This window comes from Manacus candei, unplaced genomic scaffold (assembly GCF_025592945.1).
Source record: "Manacus candei isolate 608988 ecotype Guabito, Panama unplaced genomic scaffold, ASM2559294v1 h1tg000043l, whole genome shotgun sequence".
Classification (NCBI taxonomy): domain Eukaryota; kingdom Metazoa; phylum Chordata; class Aves; order Passeriformes; family Pipridae; genus Manacus; species Manacus candei.
In genome coordinates this window covers 1,737,543-1,757,078 of record NW_026138091.1, presented here as the reverse complement: position 1 = coordinate 1,757,078, position 19,536 = coordinate 1,737,543, and the positions used below count along the sequence as shown (strand labels likewise).

General features: G+C 37.9%; 1 protein-coding gene across 2 annotated transcripts in view; it reads left to right on the top strand.

Annotated features, from left to right (window-relative positions):
- The window catches only part of NAV3 (neuron navigator 3), a 254,918-nt gene that overhangs the window by 178,380 nt on the left and 57,002 nt on the right, over positions 1-19,536 (top strand). For both annotated transcript variants that reach the window (XM_051795689.1, XM_051795690.1), the window contains exons 13-16: positions 10,127-10,265; positions 13,520-13,796; positions 15,923-16,628; positions 18,169-18,657. In XM_051795689.1, the coding sequence (XP_051651649.1) occupies positions 10,127-10,265; positions 13,520-13,796; positions 15,923-16,628; positions 18,169-18,657 (1,611 nt within the window). The remainder of the gene's footprint in view (positions 1-10,126; positions 10,266-13,519; positions 13,797-15,922; positions 16,629-18,168; positions 18,658-19,536) is intronic.

Sequence of the window (19,536 nt, the reverse complement as noted above, 5' to 3'; positions counted from 1 at the left end):
TAAAGCAGGAAAGACCTGTGTCTTTACTCAGCAAAATCTGGGAAAGAAGCAAGATGTGTGAGACACAATCCTGGCAAACAAAACAAGAGAAGAAACAGCTTTGTGTTCTGCTTAACTTGTCCTTTACCAGACAGGTTGTTGTCGTGTTGTTGACTACAAGCAAGTAATCCTATTAGGCTTCAGGTAAAAGGCTTAGCTTGTTATCTGAAAATATTTGTGTGGATCAAGCTTTCAAAGAGTTTCAAGGGGAAGATTTTTATTAAGAAGCCATTTAGGCATTGAACTAGCACCTTTTCCCACAGTCACAACTTATTGCTAAACTCTACAAACCATCACCTCATCTTGAGACCTACACGGAAAAAGTACTTTGTACAAGGCTATGTGGGAGGAAGCCCATTGCTTCCAGTCACTTCCCAGATTAGACTCATCATACACTTCCAGAGGCACTGCATTTCTGACAGCTCTCATGAGTTCAGGGGGGTGTCCCACACCCAGCATCCTCTTCTTGCTCCTTGGAAGGCAGTGCAAGGCTGCCAGTCCTGGGTCCATGTTGTAGTAAGGTTATCATGGAGTGCTGCACCGGAAGACAAGGCTAGGAGGTGTCCCATCCTATGTTGTTACTTTCAGCCTACAATTGTAAAAGATGATTAAAAAAAAGCCGAGTGAAATTACAAATATAATAATTTTGGTTTAGTCTTTGCCTACCACATCTTTTCATCTTAAGCAAACAACAATATGGGGTAACAAATATCACTCAAAGACAAAACCAACTCCAAACCTTGCTTTACCACAACAGCAAAGCTGTGTAAAACTTCTGGATTTAAATCTTGCTATTTCATGGAGGTTTATAGGATGAGTATCATGAGCAGAATGAAGACAGTCTTACTTATCATTCTGCTAACGTAGTCATGTACATCGTTTTTTTCAGATTGAGTTTGATCAGTTGCAAGTAGGAAAAATAAATATCTGCTTCTGCACATAAGCTAAAATGGGACAGTAGTTCTGGCAACAAATATCCTTAAGCATGAGAGACAGTACACAACAGAGGACGCTACCAGTAAATCAGGATTTTGACATCAGGCAAATAATTACTGGGAATAGTTCTCCTCTGCAAACTTATCAGGAGGATCTATTTGGTTTCTTAATATACTGTAGAGACAAGGTCAAGTAAAAAGATCTGATATTTCAATACCTCCCTCACAGCTGAAGCTCTTGACTGGCAGTTTGCAAAGGTGAATGGCAAATTCTGCTTATCTCAGGGTGTTTATGGTGCTGGTTTCAATATTAATTTCCTTTAAATACAAATGTGGATACCATGAGATATTTCTTTATGCTTGTGGGATCTCATTTCTGTTTTCACTTTTGGAGATGTGAATTTGCCATATAAAAAGTGAAGAATGAAATTTTTACTTCTTAAAATGGTGAGGTAACAAGGTGTTATAGGTATATAAGGCTTTATATTGCTTTTTATCTTCTAAAGAACTGCATTGTCAGTTTGTATTTGGTCCATTCAACTGATTTTAATTAACTTGTCTGAGTCTGCATTTGAAAAATTTAAGGATCTCTTGGATCCAGTGTGTAGAAAATTTAACAAACAGCAGCAGGAAGATAACTCCTCCAAAAGATTTTCTCCCTTGGCTTGTTATGATATTGTCAACAGCTCTTGTTGGAATTACTTTCTTACATCTTGTTTTAGCCCATGGACTGCTTAAAATATAATTAAATATAGATGCTGTGTGTCTACCTCGTGTAAAAAAACCCCTGTACTTTACAGAAATAAAATATCTTCCTCATTGGATATTTATTTTATTCAAGTAACACTTGCCTAAATTCCATTTTGCAGAATTTCTTCTGATTGTTGATACATTCTATTATGAATTTAGAGCTAGTTAATGACTTTCTGCTGCCCCTATCATGTCAGATTAAGTGTTGTATTCGTAAGTAAGTGGAAACCAGAAGGGGTTCTTATTCAGATCCTGAGGTATGGGTGTGCAGTTTTACAAGGTATGTATAATTATCTCAAGAAATGTAAATCTTCCATCCATTCATTTTTTTATCCCTGCAGGCACTAGAACTAAATTATTTCTTAAGGCTTGGAAGAATATGGAAATTCACCGACCTTGCAAAAATGCATTTTGTTCTAATTGTGCTTTTGGGCTAGCAGTAATTTCTGTAGTAGGATATAATTTTCTAATTGGATCATCTTATAAAAAAATTTCCAACATGAAATAAAAAATCCTTCCAAAGTGATACTGCATGAAAGCAGATGCATAAATGCATTTCTATTCTTTTTAATTGTAAACAATTTTCCTTAGAATATGCTGAGTGCATCCACTTTGAAATGTGCATGATTTTCTATCATGATTTTCTATCTATCATGATTTTCTATCTTCAAATTAATTCAGGATTAATGCTTCAAAGGTTGCCTTGTTTGGGTATGACGGGTAATGCATTACACTTGCTGAGGAAAAAGGGGTGAAGTAGGAGTTGAACTGGCTATGTTTTCATTTAGCTATGAGCATAGAATAGCTATAATGAAATTTATAGCTCCTGCAAGTTTCTGGTTTGATTCAGGACCTGGGCTTTGGCTCTCACAGTCTGTGGAATGAAGCAAAGTATTGATTTCATGAACTCTGTGCCATCTCGAATCTGCCTGTGAAGGGTCAGTGTGGCTGTTTCATGAATAATGAGCAGCTGAGATCACAGTAGAAGATTTAAAAAGGATTAATTTATGTGGAATTGAACTTTGAAGGAGAAACTTTGCCAGCTGATATATTGGCAACTCAGTCAGTGAGGAGTTGCTTTAAGTAAAACCGTCCAATTATTTTCTCATCTTTTCATCTTAATAAGCTAAGAGATCATTTCAGTTCTCAAAAGTCAATTAGAGGAGTAACTATGAAGTCTTTATATTAGGCTGAATTCTGCCTTACTCTCCTGAGACATGACCTGAAATATGGGTGTCAGAGAGGAGAGTTCATGAGCAGCCTGGGATGCATGTTAATATTCACTTTACTGGTGGGCTGTAGCGAAGCAATGTCCACCTCCATGGAGTGTGTTGTGGAGGCTGATTTTGCAGTGTGTTCCCTGTTTTATGGATTTTATGTGTGTAGAACTAGCTTAAGCACTGACTGATGGTCCAGGAGTTCCATCTTCCATTTACAGGGTTTAACTTGTATGAATATAGTAAGTAAAGGTGTACTAAGTTCAGGCTTTCTGCTGTGGGCATATAGTTTAAGTCCTTTACTTTGCTGTTATCTCTCCAGTCTTTCCTGCTTATACTTTGGATGTACCCTTGTTAACTACCTAGGTGATTAAATGCCAGAATTTGATTTCCTCACTCCTATTTAATGTAAATGCCTTGCACATCACTGACACAAATTGTGTTACACCCCAGGTAACCATTCACCTCACAGGTGGCTAAATTTAGGGATTTTGTATTTTTAGTGCACTGTAGGGTAATTTAAATAAGTATCCAGTGTAACTGAGGGTGTCCCAGTCCTAACCACTGCAGTAGATTAATAAACTTACGTCTTATTTGGAAACCATGGAAGGAGGTTATACTAATCAAAGAAATTGCTGGTGTTTCTCATACCTCTACTGTTTCTGTGAAAAATTGTTAGATGACATCCATAGGTTCTAAGAGACAGGGAGACCTCCATCATCTCTGGATTCATTGACATAAAACAAAAAGCTGTGTGCAGCCAGAGAAAGGGATAACACCTCACAGCTCACCATTGATCTGCTCTTAGTATAGATTTGTAGATCCTTAAACACACATTCAGAAGTCAAGTTTCTGTTTAGCCCTGAATGTTATTCTTTTTTCATGATCTCAGTTGTCTCATTTGTCCTCTAAAACCATTCCACCTAGCAGCAGAAACACATTTGGGCACTGCCTTGCATGTACCTGCCATGGCAATGAATGATTTAGAGGTGTTTAAAAGGATTTTCAAAATTTGAAGGCTCAAACTTGCTATAAAATGTCAATAAAGGTTGTTTCACTAAATGTGTTCAGATTCCTAAATCCCAAATCCATACACAAGTCCCTGGAGATGTGTGAGTTCCACTGTTCCACTGGCATTAGCAAGAAGGTGACTAAGGAATGTGACTAAGGATTTATAATTTCTAAGTAAGACACACAGGGATGTGTGTCTACTGCTGTGGTCTAAAGCCCTTCATGTGTAATACAAAGCTGTGACAAAGTGCTATTTTCATTCAGTTACAAACCTCTCTAGATAGAACAGTTATTCTGATTAAATGAATACTTTTAGAGGAAAGGTTTTGGTTTTGTTTTCTATTTTGAAAACTGTAGATTCTGCTTCTGCTTACAAAAATGGGTAATGAACAAAAAAAAAAATGCCATCAAATGGTCAAAATGCCAGAGGCTAGATGCATTGAAAGAACCATAATTTTCCAGAATCCTTGATAGCACATTGTTTGACGTCTTGCTGCCTTCATATGTCTGATGACCTGCTTGTGAAAAGCTTTTTCGTTTGCATACTTAGACCACTTCGACTGGAGGTGTGCTCAAAAATTAATGAAGTATGCCAATGTTGAAACAAATCCCAAGAATCAGCTCAGCTTATCAGTATGATGGACTTCAGTGAGCTGGCGAGTTTAAGAACTCACAGGAAAATGCTGCAAGTAGAAACAGAAAGGGGGGAAGGAGCAATGATTGTGGTTGGGTGCTCTGTCATGTCTTGTCTGCAATTAGACCACTTTATTATTCTGAGACAAGTACTTTGAAAGGAGAATATTTTAGGTATCCATGGAGCTAATACATATTGTCAATACCACTTCCTATTGTCACGTACCTTCAGAATTCATTGCTTTCCTAAAGCAGTGCATTTTTTATTTTCAGTCATCATGCAAAAATCTAGAAAAATGTGTTGCATATTTTCTGCAGGTCCTTATTATGTAGGCTACAGTCAAATTGCAACTTTGCCCCAGAGTTCTATTGCTTACCCACCTGCTATGTGAAATAATGCCTTATTTAGTATAAAATATTCCTTATTTGGTTCATAGACGTCAGCATGTGAACTCAGAAAAAAACCCAGATACTTGCAGGAAGCAAACAAAAAAGTTTCATGGGCACAGCTGAATGCAACTTATCTTTCTGTTTGAGGGAATACTTGTTGGAATGTGTTTATAATCTTTGTTCAGCTCCACATACTGATGTTAAGTACTGGATATTTTGACTTCAGACACCTTGCTATTTCCAGAACAACTATGTGGTAGGGAGGTCAATGAGAGGATTATTATGAGATCTTTTCAGTACAAGCATACACTAATGAAAGCGAGACAAAGAGTGACAGTGGAAACTAACCAATTGTGTAGATAGCAAGTTCTGCACTTCTCAACTTTATGGAGTATTTGACATGATCAAGGAGTCAAAACTTTGCTTGAAGCATTTGGAGCAATTTGTGGAGCTCTAGGATGTGTACAATATTCATAGCCACCTTCCTGATTATGGGCAATGTGGAAGTCTTCTCCAGCAGAAGTATTATTACTGGGCAAAGTCAGAGAGCATGAGGTGTGTTTCTGGATGAAGGCTGTAGGACAGTGATCATCAATCTAACCAGGGTATGGGAGAGAAGCCACTCTTTGATACCTATCACATGGTTTGGCACACTTGTTCTAGCTCCCAAGGTAGAGGGACATTCCTATTGCTGTACAGCTTCCCTGTTCAGATTCTGTGTGAACAGAACTTAATGAGGTTGCAGAAGCACTCAGAAGTAACAAAAGGGTGACCTTTGTAACCTTAAGTTAGATTTCTTGTGCATATATATTTTTGGACAATCATCTTTGGACAGTCATGGCTGCTCAACAACACTATTTTTTACAATGTGTAGATTGAGAGTACTCAGTTTTAATGCAGTTAATTTGGCATTTTGTGTATTCCTTGTTATTTATCATAATAATAGCCACTCATTTTATTTATCATCTGCCATTTGAAATTTTTTGCATTTAAGATGCTTTCTAGTGCATTGTCTGAATATCCACAGAATCTTTTTTTCAAACTCATTTATGCATGTATTTTGTCCATTTTAGAGATGTAAAGCTGAGGTACAGGAATATTAAGGCCAAAAAAGAGCTGCTGGGTTTTGATGTGCAATTTGAATTGATGGTAACATAAATTTTAAGATATCACTGCAGCTAACCGTAGGTTCAAAGCACACATTTCCATGCATTATATCTTTACAAGTCAAATGCTAAGCTCTAAAGGAAACTAGAAGCTCTTTATTGGTGTCCAACTTATTAAAAAATGTTAAAGCAGTCACCTAATATCTTGCAGGTTGCAGGAAGTTTGGTACACTAAGGGCTTCAGTCATGCTTCATATAGTTCCTTTTGTTACAGAACTTTCAACTTCTTTGAAAAATGACAGAAGGCATCTTGCTTTAATGCAAAATTCAGATTCATCCCTAAAGCAGACCTCTTACAAGTACTAAATTAATGAAGTGTTTCTAGAGAAAAAATACTATGTGGTTGTGTTATCAAAACCTGTGGTGTTATATTATATTCACACTGAGAGTAGTGACTACTGGACTCTGTTTGTTCTCTGTTTGCTGATTTGAACCCAGACACAGCAGAATGAGCTGAGCTGCTGAGAAAAAATCTCAGACATATGCAAGCAGTGATTTAGAAGAGAATTATGAATTATCCAGATTTAAGACGATTTCTCTTAGAAATAGCAAACTGCATATTCTTAATGTGCAGATTATGGCTTGCTGAATATCAAGGTTCTTCTCTAGATCCTCTTGGTATTCGGAAGTTTCTGAATGAAAAGGTTGCCAGGACTTGTCAAAACAAGGCACTTTTCTCTTAGCCTCAGTCTCCCAGAAAGCTGAACAGCATTTACTGACATTTTCTTTTAAAGAAATCAGCCACAAGACTGACACCAAACAAAAAGAAAAGCAGATTTTGCTAAAGCTCTAAGTAGCTAAAATGTGTTTTTTAAAAGCAAAGTGGTGTCAGGCATTAATAGGCAACAGTACTAACCAAACCTACCCTAGACTATCTAGGATGTGTGAAAAAGAGAAAAGTAAATGGAAGATAAAATAAAAATGAAAGATGAATCTTAGCCAGTATATTAAAAGCCTATATTAAGTCCCTTAGGTACAGTTTGACAATGATTACTGTTTTGTTAAGAGTTAGGAGGAACAAGAACTAAAATTATAGTTTGCTGCAGACTCCCAAGAATGGGTGTTCAATCTCAAAGTGATGCACATTTAATTTTATTAGATATTTTTGTCATGTATTTGCCAGTTTAAAGAATAAATTAATATGAATCATCAAGATTTTTTTTCCAAATTGTAAATAAGACATTTTCATTGTCCAAAAAATAGCTATTTACTTGTCTGATGCTGTCTAGACTTGGGAAAGAGGTCTGTAAGTGTAGAAACAGTGAGAACTGAAAGATAAAAAATTTAGCTGCATAAGCAAGTTAAAACAACTCTGGACAATGCACTAAAATAAGTACAAACAACAATTTTCATTGCCAAAAGGGTGGCTGGTCTGTTCTGCTGGAGTTTTCAATTTTTACTATGTCTTTTCAAAAGGCTGCTACAAAGCATTAATTCAAGTTGGAATCAATTTCTCTAATAGTCCTTAGAAATATGCCAGAAGGAAAGAGGGTTTGGATATTCCTGTTTTTTACAGGCATACTGAATATTAGCAAAAATTTTGGTGTATGAAAGCCCCCAAATTTAGAAAACTTCTTGAGAATCTATCATAAGAGAAAAAAAATCCAGACAAATATAGTGATGACTCTGAAAGGTCAGAAGTGGAGGTGTCAAAATAATCTTCTGTATATCTTACAACATGGCCATGAGTATTCCCAGAACCCACTAATAATCCACTGATGAGTGAGGTGTGATGAATGTGAAACACCAGAGAAACCATGATAGAAAGGAAACATGATTATAGTAATTTTTGCCTGAAAACTTCAGCTGTAAAGAATATAGTTATATTTCATGAATCAGCTGAACTATTTAGACTTTAGAAAATGTGAATCTTCTTACAGAGAAGCAGGAGCACAAGATTAAGTACCAAAAATTAAAATAGAATAGAATAACAAACATATATGGAGAAAAAGGATGAAATGCTGATCTTGGTCCCTAGGATCTTAGGTAGACTCAGAAAACTGATGGTCAAATATTAGTTGACATGAATGTCATACATTAAAAGGTCATGTTGTTTCTGAAAGTACCTGATATATCTCATTTTGGATCTACCTTATGATTTTTTTTTTAAATGTATCTTTTGATGAGAGAATATTATCTTTTCTGAAACGTAATCATATTTAATATCATTATGTTTTTATCCATCTTTAATGTTCTCAGTCTTAGCACTATTCTAAAGGTATATTCTCATGTAGCACACAGCATTTGAATAGTGACTTTTTAACATCAATGAAATTATGTATCACATTAGACTGGAAAATACAGAAAGCATAAATGACTAGTGCTTCAGAGATGGTTCTTGGATGAATGTGGACAGCCTATAGTGTATGATATTACAATTTCATTACTAAATCACTTGTGTGTTTATTACCTGTAAATGTAGCAGAAGACATATTTATTTCTAGTCGTTGTACTCAATGGTGGAAAGTGCAGCACTATAATAAACTCTTGCCCTCTGAAATATGTTTATCTTGTCACTGAGCTGGCTTACTAATGTGATTTTCTACCTTTTGCTAAAGGAAGGTAATGCTTACTGCAGTTGCTGTGATACAGGACTAGTGCACTGAACCTTCTAGTGCATCGGCACACATTTTGTGCCATGCAGTTCACTGTCACTGCTGCTATCTCCCAAAACCCCAAATGTAAAATAAGGATTCAAGATATTTTCCTTGTTTGCTCTGAATGATTAGTAGTAATAGTACTGAGCTTTAATTTGACTGTGGGATTGGATTTTATTTTTTTTCTAAAAAGCAGTTCATGATGTAGGCTACAGCAAGGATATTGTACATTCTATTGTGTTTTGCACTTTAACAGCATGTATAAACACCTAGCTTTGTCTTTCTAGAAGTTATATGTCTAGAAGAGGCTTTATCTACTCTCTCTAGGAGAGGAAAAGACATAAAAGGGGCACCTTCAGTGGACAGTTTATCTCACAAACCTGAGACATTTGAAGTCAGGATGAATTACCTCCTAGAGGAGCCTGCTTTTTATACTGGTTAGAGAGGATGTCTAAATAGGTTAAATAAGATACGTAATTTTTATATAGTTAAAACTATAGGAGATGAATCTCACTGCAAGTGATGAGGTGATTTTTTTTCAAACTTTTGGCCTGAGAATAATCCAAAAAGAGATTAACAGGTGATGTAGCAAAACTGGGAGTATACTGCTGTATGTGGCAATGAGGTAAAAGTCAAAATGTAATGCCATAGAGAAGCAATTCTGTAGAGAAAGGTCTGAGTAACACAGATCAACCTCCCTTCCATACAAAAACGAGGGTTTTGTGAAAGTTGTTAATGACATTTCTGTAAGAGTAGCCTTTTTCTCATTTGCATCTTCTGCCTCAATCTCCCAAAGCAGAAGAGTTGACAGTCTGTGTTTCTTGAGAAATGTATAATGTGTTCTCTGTCAACTCCAGTGACTGTATTCTCGTGGGTTCCTATTTTGATGACATTGCACCCACTGGACAAAGACTGAAGACAAGAAAATAAAACTTTTGGAAATACTGGCTTCCTTCTGACAGTTAGTCTGCAGAAGAGATACTCCTTTTATTTTTTTTGTAGCCTGGAAATTCATTAGGTGTTTTCCAACCTATTAATAATATTTTGGCTAACAATACCAGATAGACTTAATAGATTTTCCTGCCAGTGTGCTGAATGTGATTGCAATGAAGCATGAAACAACCTGTTTTAATGACTTGTACTTAGACCTGATGTTAATTTTTTTAAAGACAGCTGCATCTTTCATTAATTGAACAAGCAGCCACTTGACTTTAAGAGAATCATTAATTTAAAAGTCTGAAAAATAACATTCATTGTACATTAAGAAGTATTACTGAAAACTTTCTGGTAAATCTCTTGAAGAATAAGTAATCACGTACATTGATTTTGAAATGCTTTCTGCCTATTGACACACAGTATGTAAAGTAGATGTGCTCCTTTCTCTGCAGCTGGGATGACAGCAGCTCAGTTAGCAGTGGCCTCAGTGACACTCTTGACAACCTCAGCACAGATGATTTGAATACGACCTCATCTGTCAGCTCCTATTCCAATATAACAGCCTCTTCAAGGAAGAACGCTCATGCCCAGGTAAGTAGCTTTTCATTGCCATTTGTTGCAACACCCCACAAGCATGCAGAATAACAAAGGAAAAATTAACTATTGATGCCTTTGAAAGAAATGAAATATTTGTATTTTATAAAGTCCTCTATTACACTTGCATGCCAGAAGCCCATGGATCCCACTGACCCAACCTTGAGCTGTGGGCTGACATCTGAAATTCCCTGCTCTCAGAGCACACACCACTGCTGAAGGTGCTGGCTGGGGAGCCCTGGGGAGCCTCCATTGATCCAAGCCTCAGGAATTGCCCTGCTGTACCCTAACACAAAAACTCCACAGTATGACTGGGTCTGTGATGGGTGGATTTCTACTCACTTCAACCCATTTGGAGTATCTCTTTCAACAGATAACACAATTTAAAATAAGATATGTTTTTGTCTTTTATGAGCTGAAACATACCAGGGAAGAAATACATAGGTTGTACTGTCCTCCCAGAGGAGCCCACAGAAAGTGGAGTTTCTCTTCTCCCCAGTTAGGTCCAGGAATGGAAGTCTCAATGCAAGCTGACAATGCACAGTATCAAAATAGAGTTCTGAGTAGCATACAGCCACAAACTATAGACATAATACACATGTGTGTGTGTATGTGTGTGTGTGTCTGTGTGTATGTGTGTGTATATGTAAAGATCTTGTGCAAGGTATCTCAGTTCTTTTTTGCAGCTCCCCTCAAAATTGCAAGTAATGAAAAAGACAATACAGACTGCTAGCAGGACTTGGTTCTCCCCTAAAAAAGAAATAAAACCAGAAAAGTTTGTCCCAGCACAAAAGTATTCTTTGCCATGTCATCTGCTGTTTACAAGCAGGGAACTTCAAGACTGAACACTCAGCACAGGAGAAGAGTGGTTGCTTCTGGTGATTTGATGTCAAATATTCAGAACACAAGACTGACATTTCTGATTCCATTTAATCTCCTGCAGGCAGCCAGTGTCTGCAATTCAGAGATCTGTTTTGTAGACATACATTGTAGCAGACTTTGTGAGCAGGAGAAAAATACATATTTGTCATTCCCCCAAAACAATAAGGAAATATAGTTACTTTTGGAATGAAAATTACTTTAATCTCCAGCAGGACAGGTATCAGACCAATGTTGTAGTCTTGCAAAGATATTCACAAAAATGCCAGCATTCTTCAGGCCTTACAATTGCCTTTCCCACACGATCAGGGTCTTCCATGGTTACTAACTGGAGATTAGACTCTTCCCTTTCACATCAACACTGACAGCCAGCTAGTTCTGGCTTGCTTGTTCCAATGCATCATCATCAGGACTGGGACATCTCAAGCTGACTATTTAACTCTTTGTAGGTTTTTGGAGTGATCTCATGTTCTAGCTGCTCTATAAGCCTCTGTTCTATTTGCAGGTTGTTCAGTGATAGACAGAGATGCCACACATGTTCAAATTTTACTTTCATTCCAGAGTTGCTTAATGTTATGAAGACTAGGAACAGACTTTTATCAGGTATGCCTTTACCAGGCAGATTAACCAGAACTCACTGTACTCCATGCTAGCTGGCAATCTCAGTCAGAAGCTGAGATGAACAGAATATGCATTTTGCCAGCTGTTTTCCAGGTGTAAGACATGCTCATGCAACCCAGAGATCCCTTTCTCGGTCTTTTTAAGTGATTGGAACAGTGAGAGCTGGCTATTGCCTGAGGCAGAAATTGCATATTTTGTTGCTGTTTTCTTATTAAAAGAGGATTAGTCACCATAATGGTGAAGAGAGGCTTTTAGAAAGTATTGTATTGCCATCTTTTGGAAATCATGAAGTTTGCTTTAAAAATGTGTGATTGTGTTTACAGCTATTTGTCAAAAAAGTTCTGGGAGCATGTTGTTACATGTTACACATGTTGTAACAATAACTGTAATGAAAACTCTTTTCTGAAGATCCTGCAATATTTTTTGTAAATGTTTGCTTGGCCTTTTTTTCCCACTAATCCTTACCCAAAATCTGTGCTGGCTTCTGCAAAGCACATATGAAATTATGGAAATGCAGAGAGCTTTTGCATTTTGCACACCTCAAATGACAAATATGTAAACAGGAACTGATTAATTTGTCGGTCACCTAATCAGTATTAATCCTACTTATGACAACAATGCCTGGGAAACAGCCATAGAGGGGTCTCTGTGGTGAAGGAGTTGTGACAGCACAGGATTATAAATAGTCCATCCCTGAATGTGATCCACTTTGCAGCCTCTCTTAGGCTGGTGATACCTGAGAGCAGCACCATGTTTTTGCTGTTAAAGAGAGGCAGAGTCAAGCAGGACTGGTGAGATGGTAATGTGCAAATAAGGCTTCAGGCTGAGGTCAGGAGTCTGCAGGAAAACACAGGAGGAAGAGTCACACCAAACAGCCTGTCAGCGCAAAGAATGCCAGTCTTGTCAAACACAGAGGGTAGGATCAGTCTCCATTGTTTCTATTTAAACCACTTTCACAGCTTCTACACTGTCTGTTTTGTTGGGCTGCCTCTTGCAGCACTCCCTTCCTTATACATGCCTCAGGGAAAGCAGGTGTCACAGGAGCGTTAAGTCCTCATTGGTGCATCTTCCACATGGGTCTGAGTCTCAGAGTAAGCGTGAGCCCAGAAGGTTGCCTTCACACTGCTCATGGGTAGCGCTCACATAAGCCTCTCTGCTGCTCTGCCAGCTGATATAGCTAGAGTGAGTCTCATGTTGGAAACAATTCATTTCTGTGGAGACAGACCAGTAGAATAGCCATCAGCTGTAGCTGAAGATGTTATCCTTGCTCACTGGTGGCAGAGCATACTCTGTGCTGTTGGAGAAATATTCCTAATTCAATCAGTGGAAGGTTTGGATAGGAAAAGGCAGGAAACTAGACTAGTAGTGTGTTTAGGAATTCCCTCATCCAAGCTTTTAGTAAAACCTCCCAGCATAGTGATTCACTTCTGAAATTCAGATAGAGTTGAGAAACAATAGGGTAACACCTCTGATGATTAGAGTAAATTATGTTTCACTTCATTAAGATTTATCTGAAGGATAGGGATGAAATCTTTTGAAAATAAAAAAAAAAAAAAAAGAGAAATGTCTTCCCCAAAAGGGTATGTTTTTAAACTTTTGGAATGAGGATGCTAAGGTTTTCAAAGGAAAGTTTCTGTGGCCCTTGCTGCAAATAAATCAGTATGCTTATTCTTCTCCTCTCCTGTGATTTAAGAAATCAGCAAATAATGAAGATGCCTGAACTGACCATTTCTCATGCAAATCTTTTGTAGCTGAAGACAGATTCAGAGAAGCGCTCAGTTACAGACAGTGAAACTTGGGGCAGCACTGAAGAACTGAAGAAACCAGAGGAAGACTTTGACAGCAGCGTAGACAGCAGTGGCAAGTGGAAAGGCCTTCCCTCAGGGCTGTCTGAAGAGTCAGAGAAGGGGGGGCAGAAAGCATCTGTCTCTATATCACAGACTGGATCTTGGAGAAGAGGTATGACTGCACAAGTAGGAACAACTCAGTCCAGGCACAAAGCAGGAACAAGTGCACTCAAGACCCCAGGTAGGAAACTTCTGTAGTTCGGATTACAGTACTGAAAATCAAAGCTTTATGCTTAGAATTCATCTACAAGTAGTAAGGAATCTTTAGTGTGCTAAAAATAATTGATGGATATTATATATTTGTAATAGACACAAGGAATTGGAAACGTATTGATAGTTCCTCCCACAAATGACTGTAAGCCAATATTTTAATAATATACTAAATTGTTCATTTCTATAACTGTTAGTTTGCTGCACTGCATACTAATAATTTATTAATCACACATGAATGCATCCACAACAAAAACTGTGATTGCATTTTGTTGTTCTATCATTTGTGTGTGTCAGCTTCTATTAAGGAATACTTAAAAGTATTTTTGGATTCATCTATGCTTTATCCTTGTTCTCTAGAAAACCTTACCTTTGATAATTGAACACATGCATGGAAATGGCCAAATATTAGAAGCTGAATCAAAAAGATTGAATATTCAAGTGACAATACTCAAAATTATATTTTTAGTTATTTCTGAACTAAAACTGAATTCCCACATTCCAGTTACTGTGGGTGTTCTAGAGACCACTGTTAAGAGATAAAAAAAGTTGTAAAAACATGTCTTTTTACATGCTTTCAGTGCCAGATGCTTTCTTACTTCATTTTGGAAGGCCTCTCAGAAGTAATAACCACTTCTGCAGTCTAGTTTTGAAGCAAAAACTCCAAAGCTGGTGGAAGAGGCCATCTCATGCTAATCCATCATTTTACTAGGGAAATGTGGATTCTTTGTAGGACATTTTCTGGAGCTTTGTTGTATCCTGACAAAATAGTACATAATCACACTTCAACCCCCAGTTGTAAAGGCAGCTAACAAAGATTTCCTCAGAATAAATTCAAATCCTTCATGAACCACTTTTGTTTCTTTGCAATTTAGAACTGCTAAACGTTGGTCAGACTCTGGTCTCTAAGATCCCTGAGGAGTACTGCCATGGTCAGTGATCATATGGATACAAAAATTACACCCTTCTAATACCAAGTAAAAATGGAGATACCAAAAGGTTTACTGCATGCTGGGCTGTTTCCCAGGCCTGTTTAGCTGATGATGAACAGGCAGCTACCGTGCAACACGGAATTGAGGCCTTAATTTTTAAAGCATATACTAATGATCTGTATGTTTGCCAGGTCTGATCTGTATCATGGCATGTGTAGCATAAAATGTGCACTGGATAGAAACAGGAGTGGATTTAGTTCTGACTTGCAGGTGTTGCTCTTTGTTACATTTTAGTTTCTTAAGAGAAATTAGGTCACCCACTTCCAAACTTTCCATAATCACTGGAAGAGTAAATTAAAAAATTTATGTGGAGTAGTTATTAAAAGTGAAATGACATTTTTAATCTATTTGTAAAATAGGAAGAGGGTACTTTCTGTTAAAATAGAACATCTTATGTCAACTTTTCTGAATGTTACAATAACATTACATAGAAATATATGTTATATAGTTATGCACCTGTTCAAGACTGAAGACAACCTCTCAGAAAAGCAAAAATCTTGAGAAGATATTAAGGATATGACAAAGACTATATAACATGTGTAATTGATATTGTTATAAATCAAGAAGGTTCATACCATGATAATGTAATCTCTCCCTGATAATTTCTGTAACAAAAACCAGAACAAACTTATTCATAAGCTAAACAAATGTAATCAGTGAAAACCAAAGAAGTCAATAAGTACCAGTAATTTCTACATGCATAATTAATGTCATACTTTGGGAAATTTTAATTAGATGCAATGTTTTATTTTCAAGTATTATTTCTTTCATATAGAAATACTATTAACACAAAAAATAAGTCAAATAAAATTCCTTATAGTTCATTCAGGCTAATTTTCTACAACTACGTTCTCCAGCTATATATGAAACTGCAAGTCCTCAGGGGAATTTCAAGCTTTTAATACTTAATGCTTACCTGTAATGTGCCATACCTGCTACTGAAAGCTGATGGGAGACTAAAGGCCAAACTGGTCTGTTTTCTTAGGGCAATTTTTCTATTTCTGTATTTTTTCATTTTGAAATTTTAATCATATAATGTTGGAATTAGATATTGAGACATTACAGCTTAAACACGAGTGACCTTTTCAAATGTACTTTTATTTAGGAAAAACCGATGATGCAAAAGCTTCAGAAAAAGTGAAAATTCCCCTTAAAGGAGCCTCCATACAGCGCTCTCCATCAGATGCAGGAAAAAGCAGTGGTGATGAAGGAAAAAAGCCTCCCTCTGGCATTGGGAGATCAACTGCTACAGGGTCATTTGGATTCAAAAAGTCTGGGTTGGGATCTTCTGCCATAATCACTACAAGTGGAGCAACCATCACAAGCGGGTCAGCGACTCTAGGAAAAATGCCAAAATCTTCAGCCATTGGTGGGAAGTCCAACGCAGGGAGGAAAACGAGCTTAGATGGCTCCCAAAACCAGGATGATGGCATCCTGCATGTGAGCTCAAAGACAACTCTGCAGTATCGAAGTTTGCCTCGCCCATCAAAATCCAGTGGCAGTGGGATCCCTGGCAGGGGCGGACACCGCTCCAGCACCAGCAGCATCGACTCCAATGTGAGTAGCAAGTCTGCAGGTGCTGCTGCCACCAAACTGCGAGAGCCAAGCAAGATTGGGTCTGGGCGGTCCAGCCCTGTCACCATCAACCAGACAGACAAGGAAAAAGAGAAAGTGGCTGTGTCCGATTCTGAAAGTGTCTCACTGTCCAGTTCTCCTAAATCCAGCCCAACTTCGGCAAGCGCCTCTGGCACACCAGGGCTCAGACAGCCAGGATCCAAATACCCAGATATTGCTTCCCCTACATTTCGAAGGTTAGTACATTTCTATGATTTCCTGAAGTTGCAATATATAAAGCAGGTATTTTCAATGTGTTAAAGTACTATGCAAGAAGCCTTTTTAGGGAATATTTTGTCACAAACAGAGAATCAAGTTCAGAAAAATAAAAGGGTAGTATTTTTCATACAACACAATTATTTCTTTAAGATTTAAAGACCTTCCCAGACCTGAAATGGCTGCTACTTGATCTTTAGGTACATTGCCCTAACAACAGTTCGAAGCCTAGAAGTTGGGCTCAACGATCCTTATGGGTCCCTTCCAGCTCAAGATATTCTATGATTTTATGTTCAGCCACATGAGAAGTTCCCTCTCAAAACTCTGGTAAACTCTCAAAGGGAAGAAGGACACTGTGTTCAGGCACATTCTATTACTGGAACAGGCAATGCAATATTCTGGATGGAGAACTGAAGAGCTCTTTAAATTATAAAGGTCTAGATTCACTTTCACATTGTTGGCAGCTCCAGCTACAAACATTTCATTATCTTAGCAGCTTTGTTACATCTTTCGTCACAAACATTGGCAAGGCTAAATTTCAATTGGAAATGCCCTATTGTAGCATTTCTGGAAGTATAAATATGGATGGAGTGTAAATTGGGATGGAGCACTTGCACTGCTGGAGAAAAAGCCAATAGTGCCCTCTTGTGCCTAATTACCAAAACAGCATCTCCAGGCTGCTGGGGATCTGCAGCTGAGTATTGTGGGCTTGGTAATATGGAAAATGGATTCTTTTGTTATTAGACATACTTACTTTACATCATGATAGGTTTTGTCTTTATTTACTATTTATCTATGAGCTGTGCCTTAATATTTTAAGGTGCTTAAAATATTTCCAGAAATACATTAATACATCACACGACATTTTAGTTCAAGTTTAGAGGATTTGCAATTTATTTTTCCATCATCACTGTAGAATTTTCTTCTCTAGAATTACTGGAAGAAATTATGTGAAATCCACTTCTGTCTGTACTGCCCTTGGAGACAAACTGAGCCCATCTAGCCATAGTGCAGTTTATTTTGTCTGAGTGGTTACTACGTGACTGATGACCACATGACCATCTGTGCAACAGAACAACAAGAGGGAAATTTTACACAAATAATTCGATGTTTATTAAACTATGAAGGATTTTGCAAGTGTTTGTTGCAATCATCTTAGCAGATTTGAGAAGTGAGAGGTTTAAAAGCTAATGACTTGGGAACGCTTAATTACTGAATTTGGGTGAAAGTGTAATCTGTTTATGAACTAAGACAAAACTGTGATTATTTTACCTCTCTCTGGGAGGGTCTCTATGTGCAAAGAGCACATCTGAATAGGAGTCAATGAGAGCTGTATCTAAAGAAACAAACCCTGATTGTTGTGAAATGGTTAAGTAATTTTAATTTTGCGCTGCAATTGATCAACTAGGTAGGCATGATTTTAGTAGCAGTAATTAAAAATGTGTTTGGCTCTTAGGATGTTGCGCCATGAATGTTTAATGTGGCTGTCAGTTTCTCTAAAGCTATTTGTTTTATATTTAGGTTGTTTGGTGCCAAGGCAAGTGGTAAAGCTGCCTCTGCACCCAGTACTGAAGGTGTGAAACCCACATCGGCAATGCCCAGCCCTAGTACCACATTGGCACGGCAAGGCAGCCTGGAATCGCCATCCTCGGGCACAGGCAGCATGGGCAGTGCAGGTGGGCAAAGTGGTAGCAGCAGCCCCCTCTTCAGTAAACCTTCGGACTTAAATGCAGATGTTGTAAGCTTAAGTCACTCCTTGGCTTCCAGTCCTGCCTCAGTGCACTCTTTTACATCAGGTGGTCTTGTGTGGGCTGCAAACCTGAGCAGCTCTTCAGCGGGCAGTAAGGACACACCAAGTTACCAGTCCATGACTAGCCTTCACACCAGTTCCGAGTCTATTGACCTTCCTCTTAGCCATCATGGCTCTCTCTCTGGACTGACAACAAGCACTCAGGAGGTTCAGAGCCTGCTCATGAGGACTGGAAGCGTCAGATCTACTCTTTCGGAAAGGTGAGCTTGCCTATAGATATAGTGACCACAAAATCAGTGAGAGGCAAAAGGACAGGAGCCAAAAAAATAAACCCTCCACCTGTTTTGCTAAAGGGACACTGTTTAATTCGAAGCTTAGTTCTTTTTGTAAAAAAAAGAAGGAAGAAAAGAAAGCTGAAAGGCATTGGATGTGGAATCAACTGCCTTTTAAGGTCTTACAAGCACTTCTCCTATCTTGAGAAGTTTTTTTGTTTTCCTAGTTCTGGAGAACAACCAGAGAAAAGGGGAATATTGTCTAATTAAAGGCAAATCTAAACAGCCAACAGCCACAAAATGATTTCTGCATGCTGGATCTACCTTCTGTCCCAGCAATTGGCAGCTCCAAAGATGTATCACTGCCCTCTTGTGAGCAAACCTTCAGCTGTGGGATCCCACCACTTTTCTTCCAGATTAGCTCAAAGCACAGGCAGAGCTTATTGGTCCTGGCCTTCAGCTGACCAGTCCTGCCTTAAAACACTCAGTCCTGACAAGTTGCTTCTTACATGCTAATCATGTAATTATTACAGATCCTTACTGAAACGCACTTGCATTGGCAGGGAGATAGTTGACAAGATGGGATCCTCACTATATGCTCAGTCCTGGCCAAGTGTCTGGAACAAAGAAATACAAGAAAGTGTTTTCCTCTGTTTGCTGTATTAAAGATCTTTTTGATATGTAGATGTTTTACCATATAAGTTACATTATAAAGAGGTGCAACCAGCCTGTATAGTTGTACCAATATTTTTTTCTTTCTTTTTTTTTTCTTTTTCTTTTCCTTTTTTTTTTTTTTTTGGAACATCTATTTGACTTTTGCAAGAGAGAAAAAAATAATCTTTGCTAGGCACTAAATAATTTTCACTT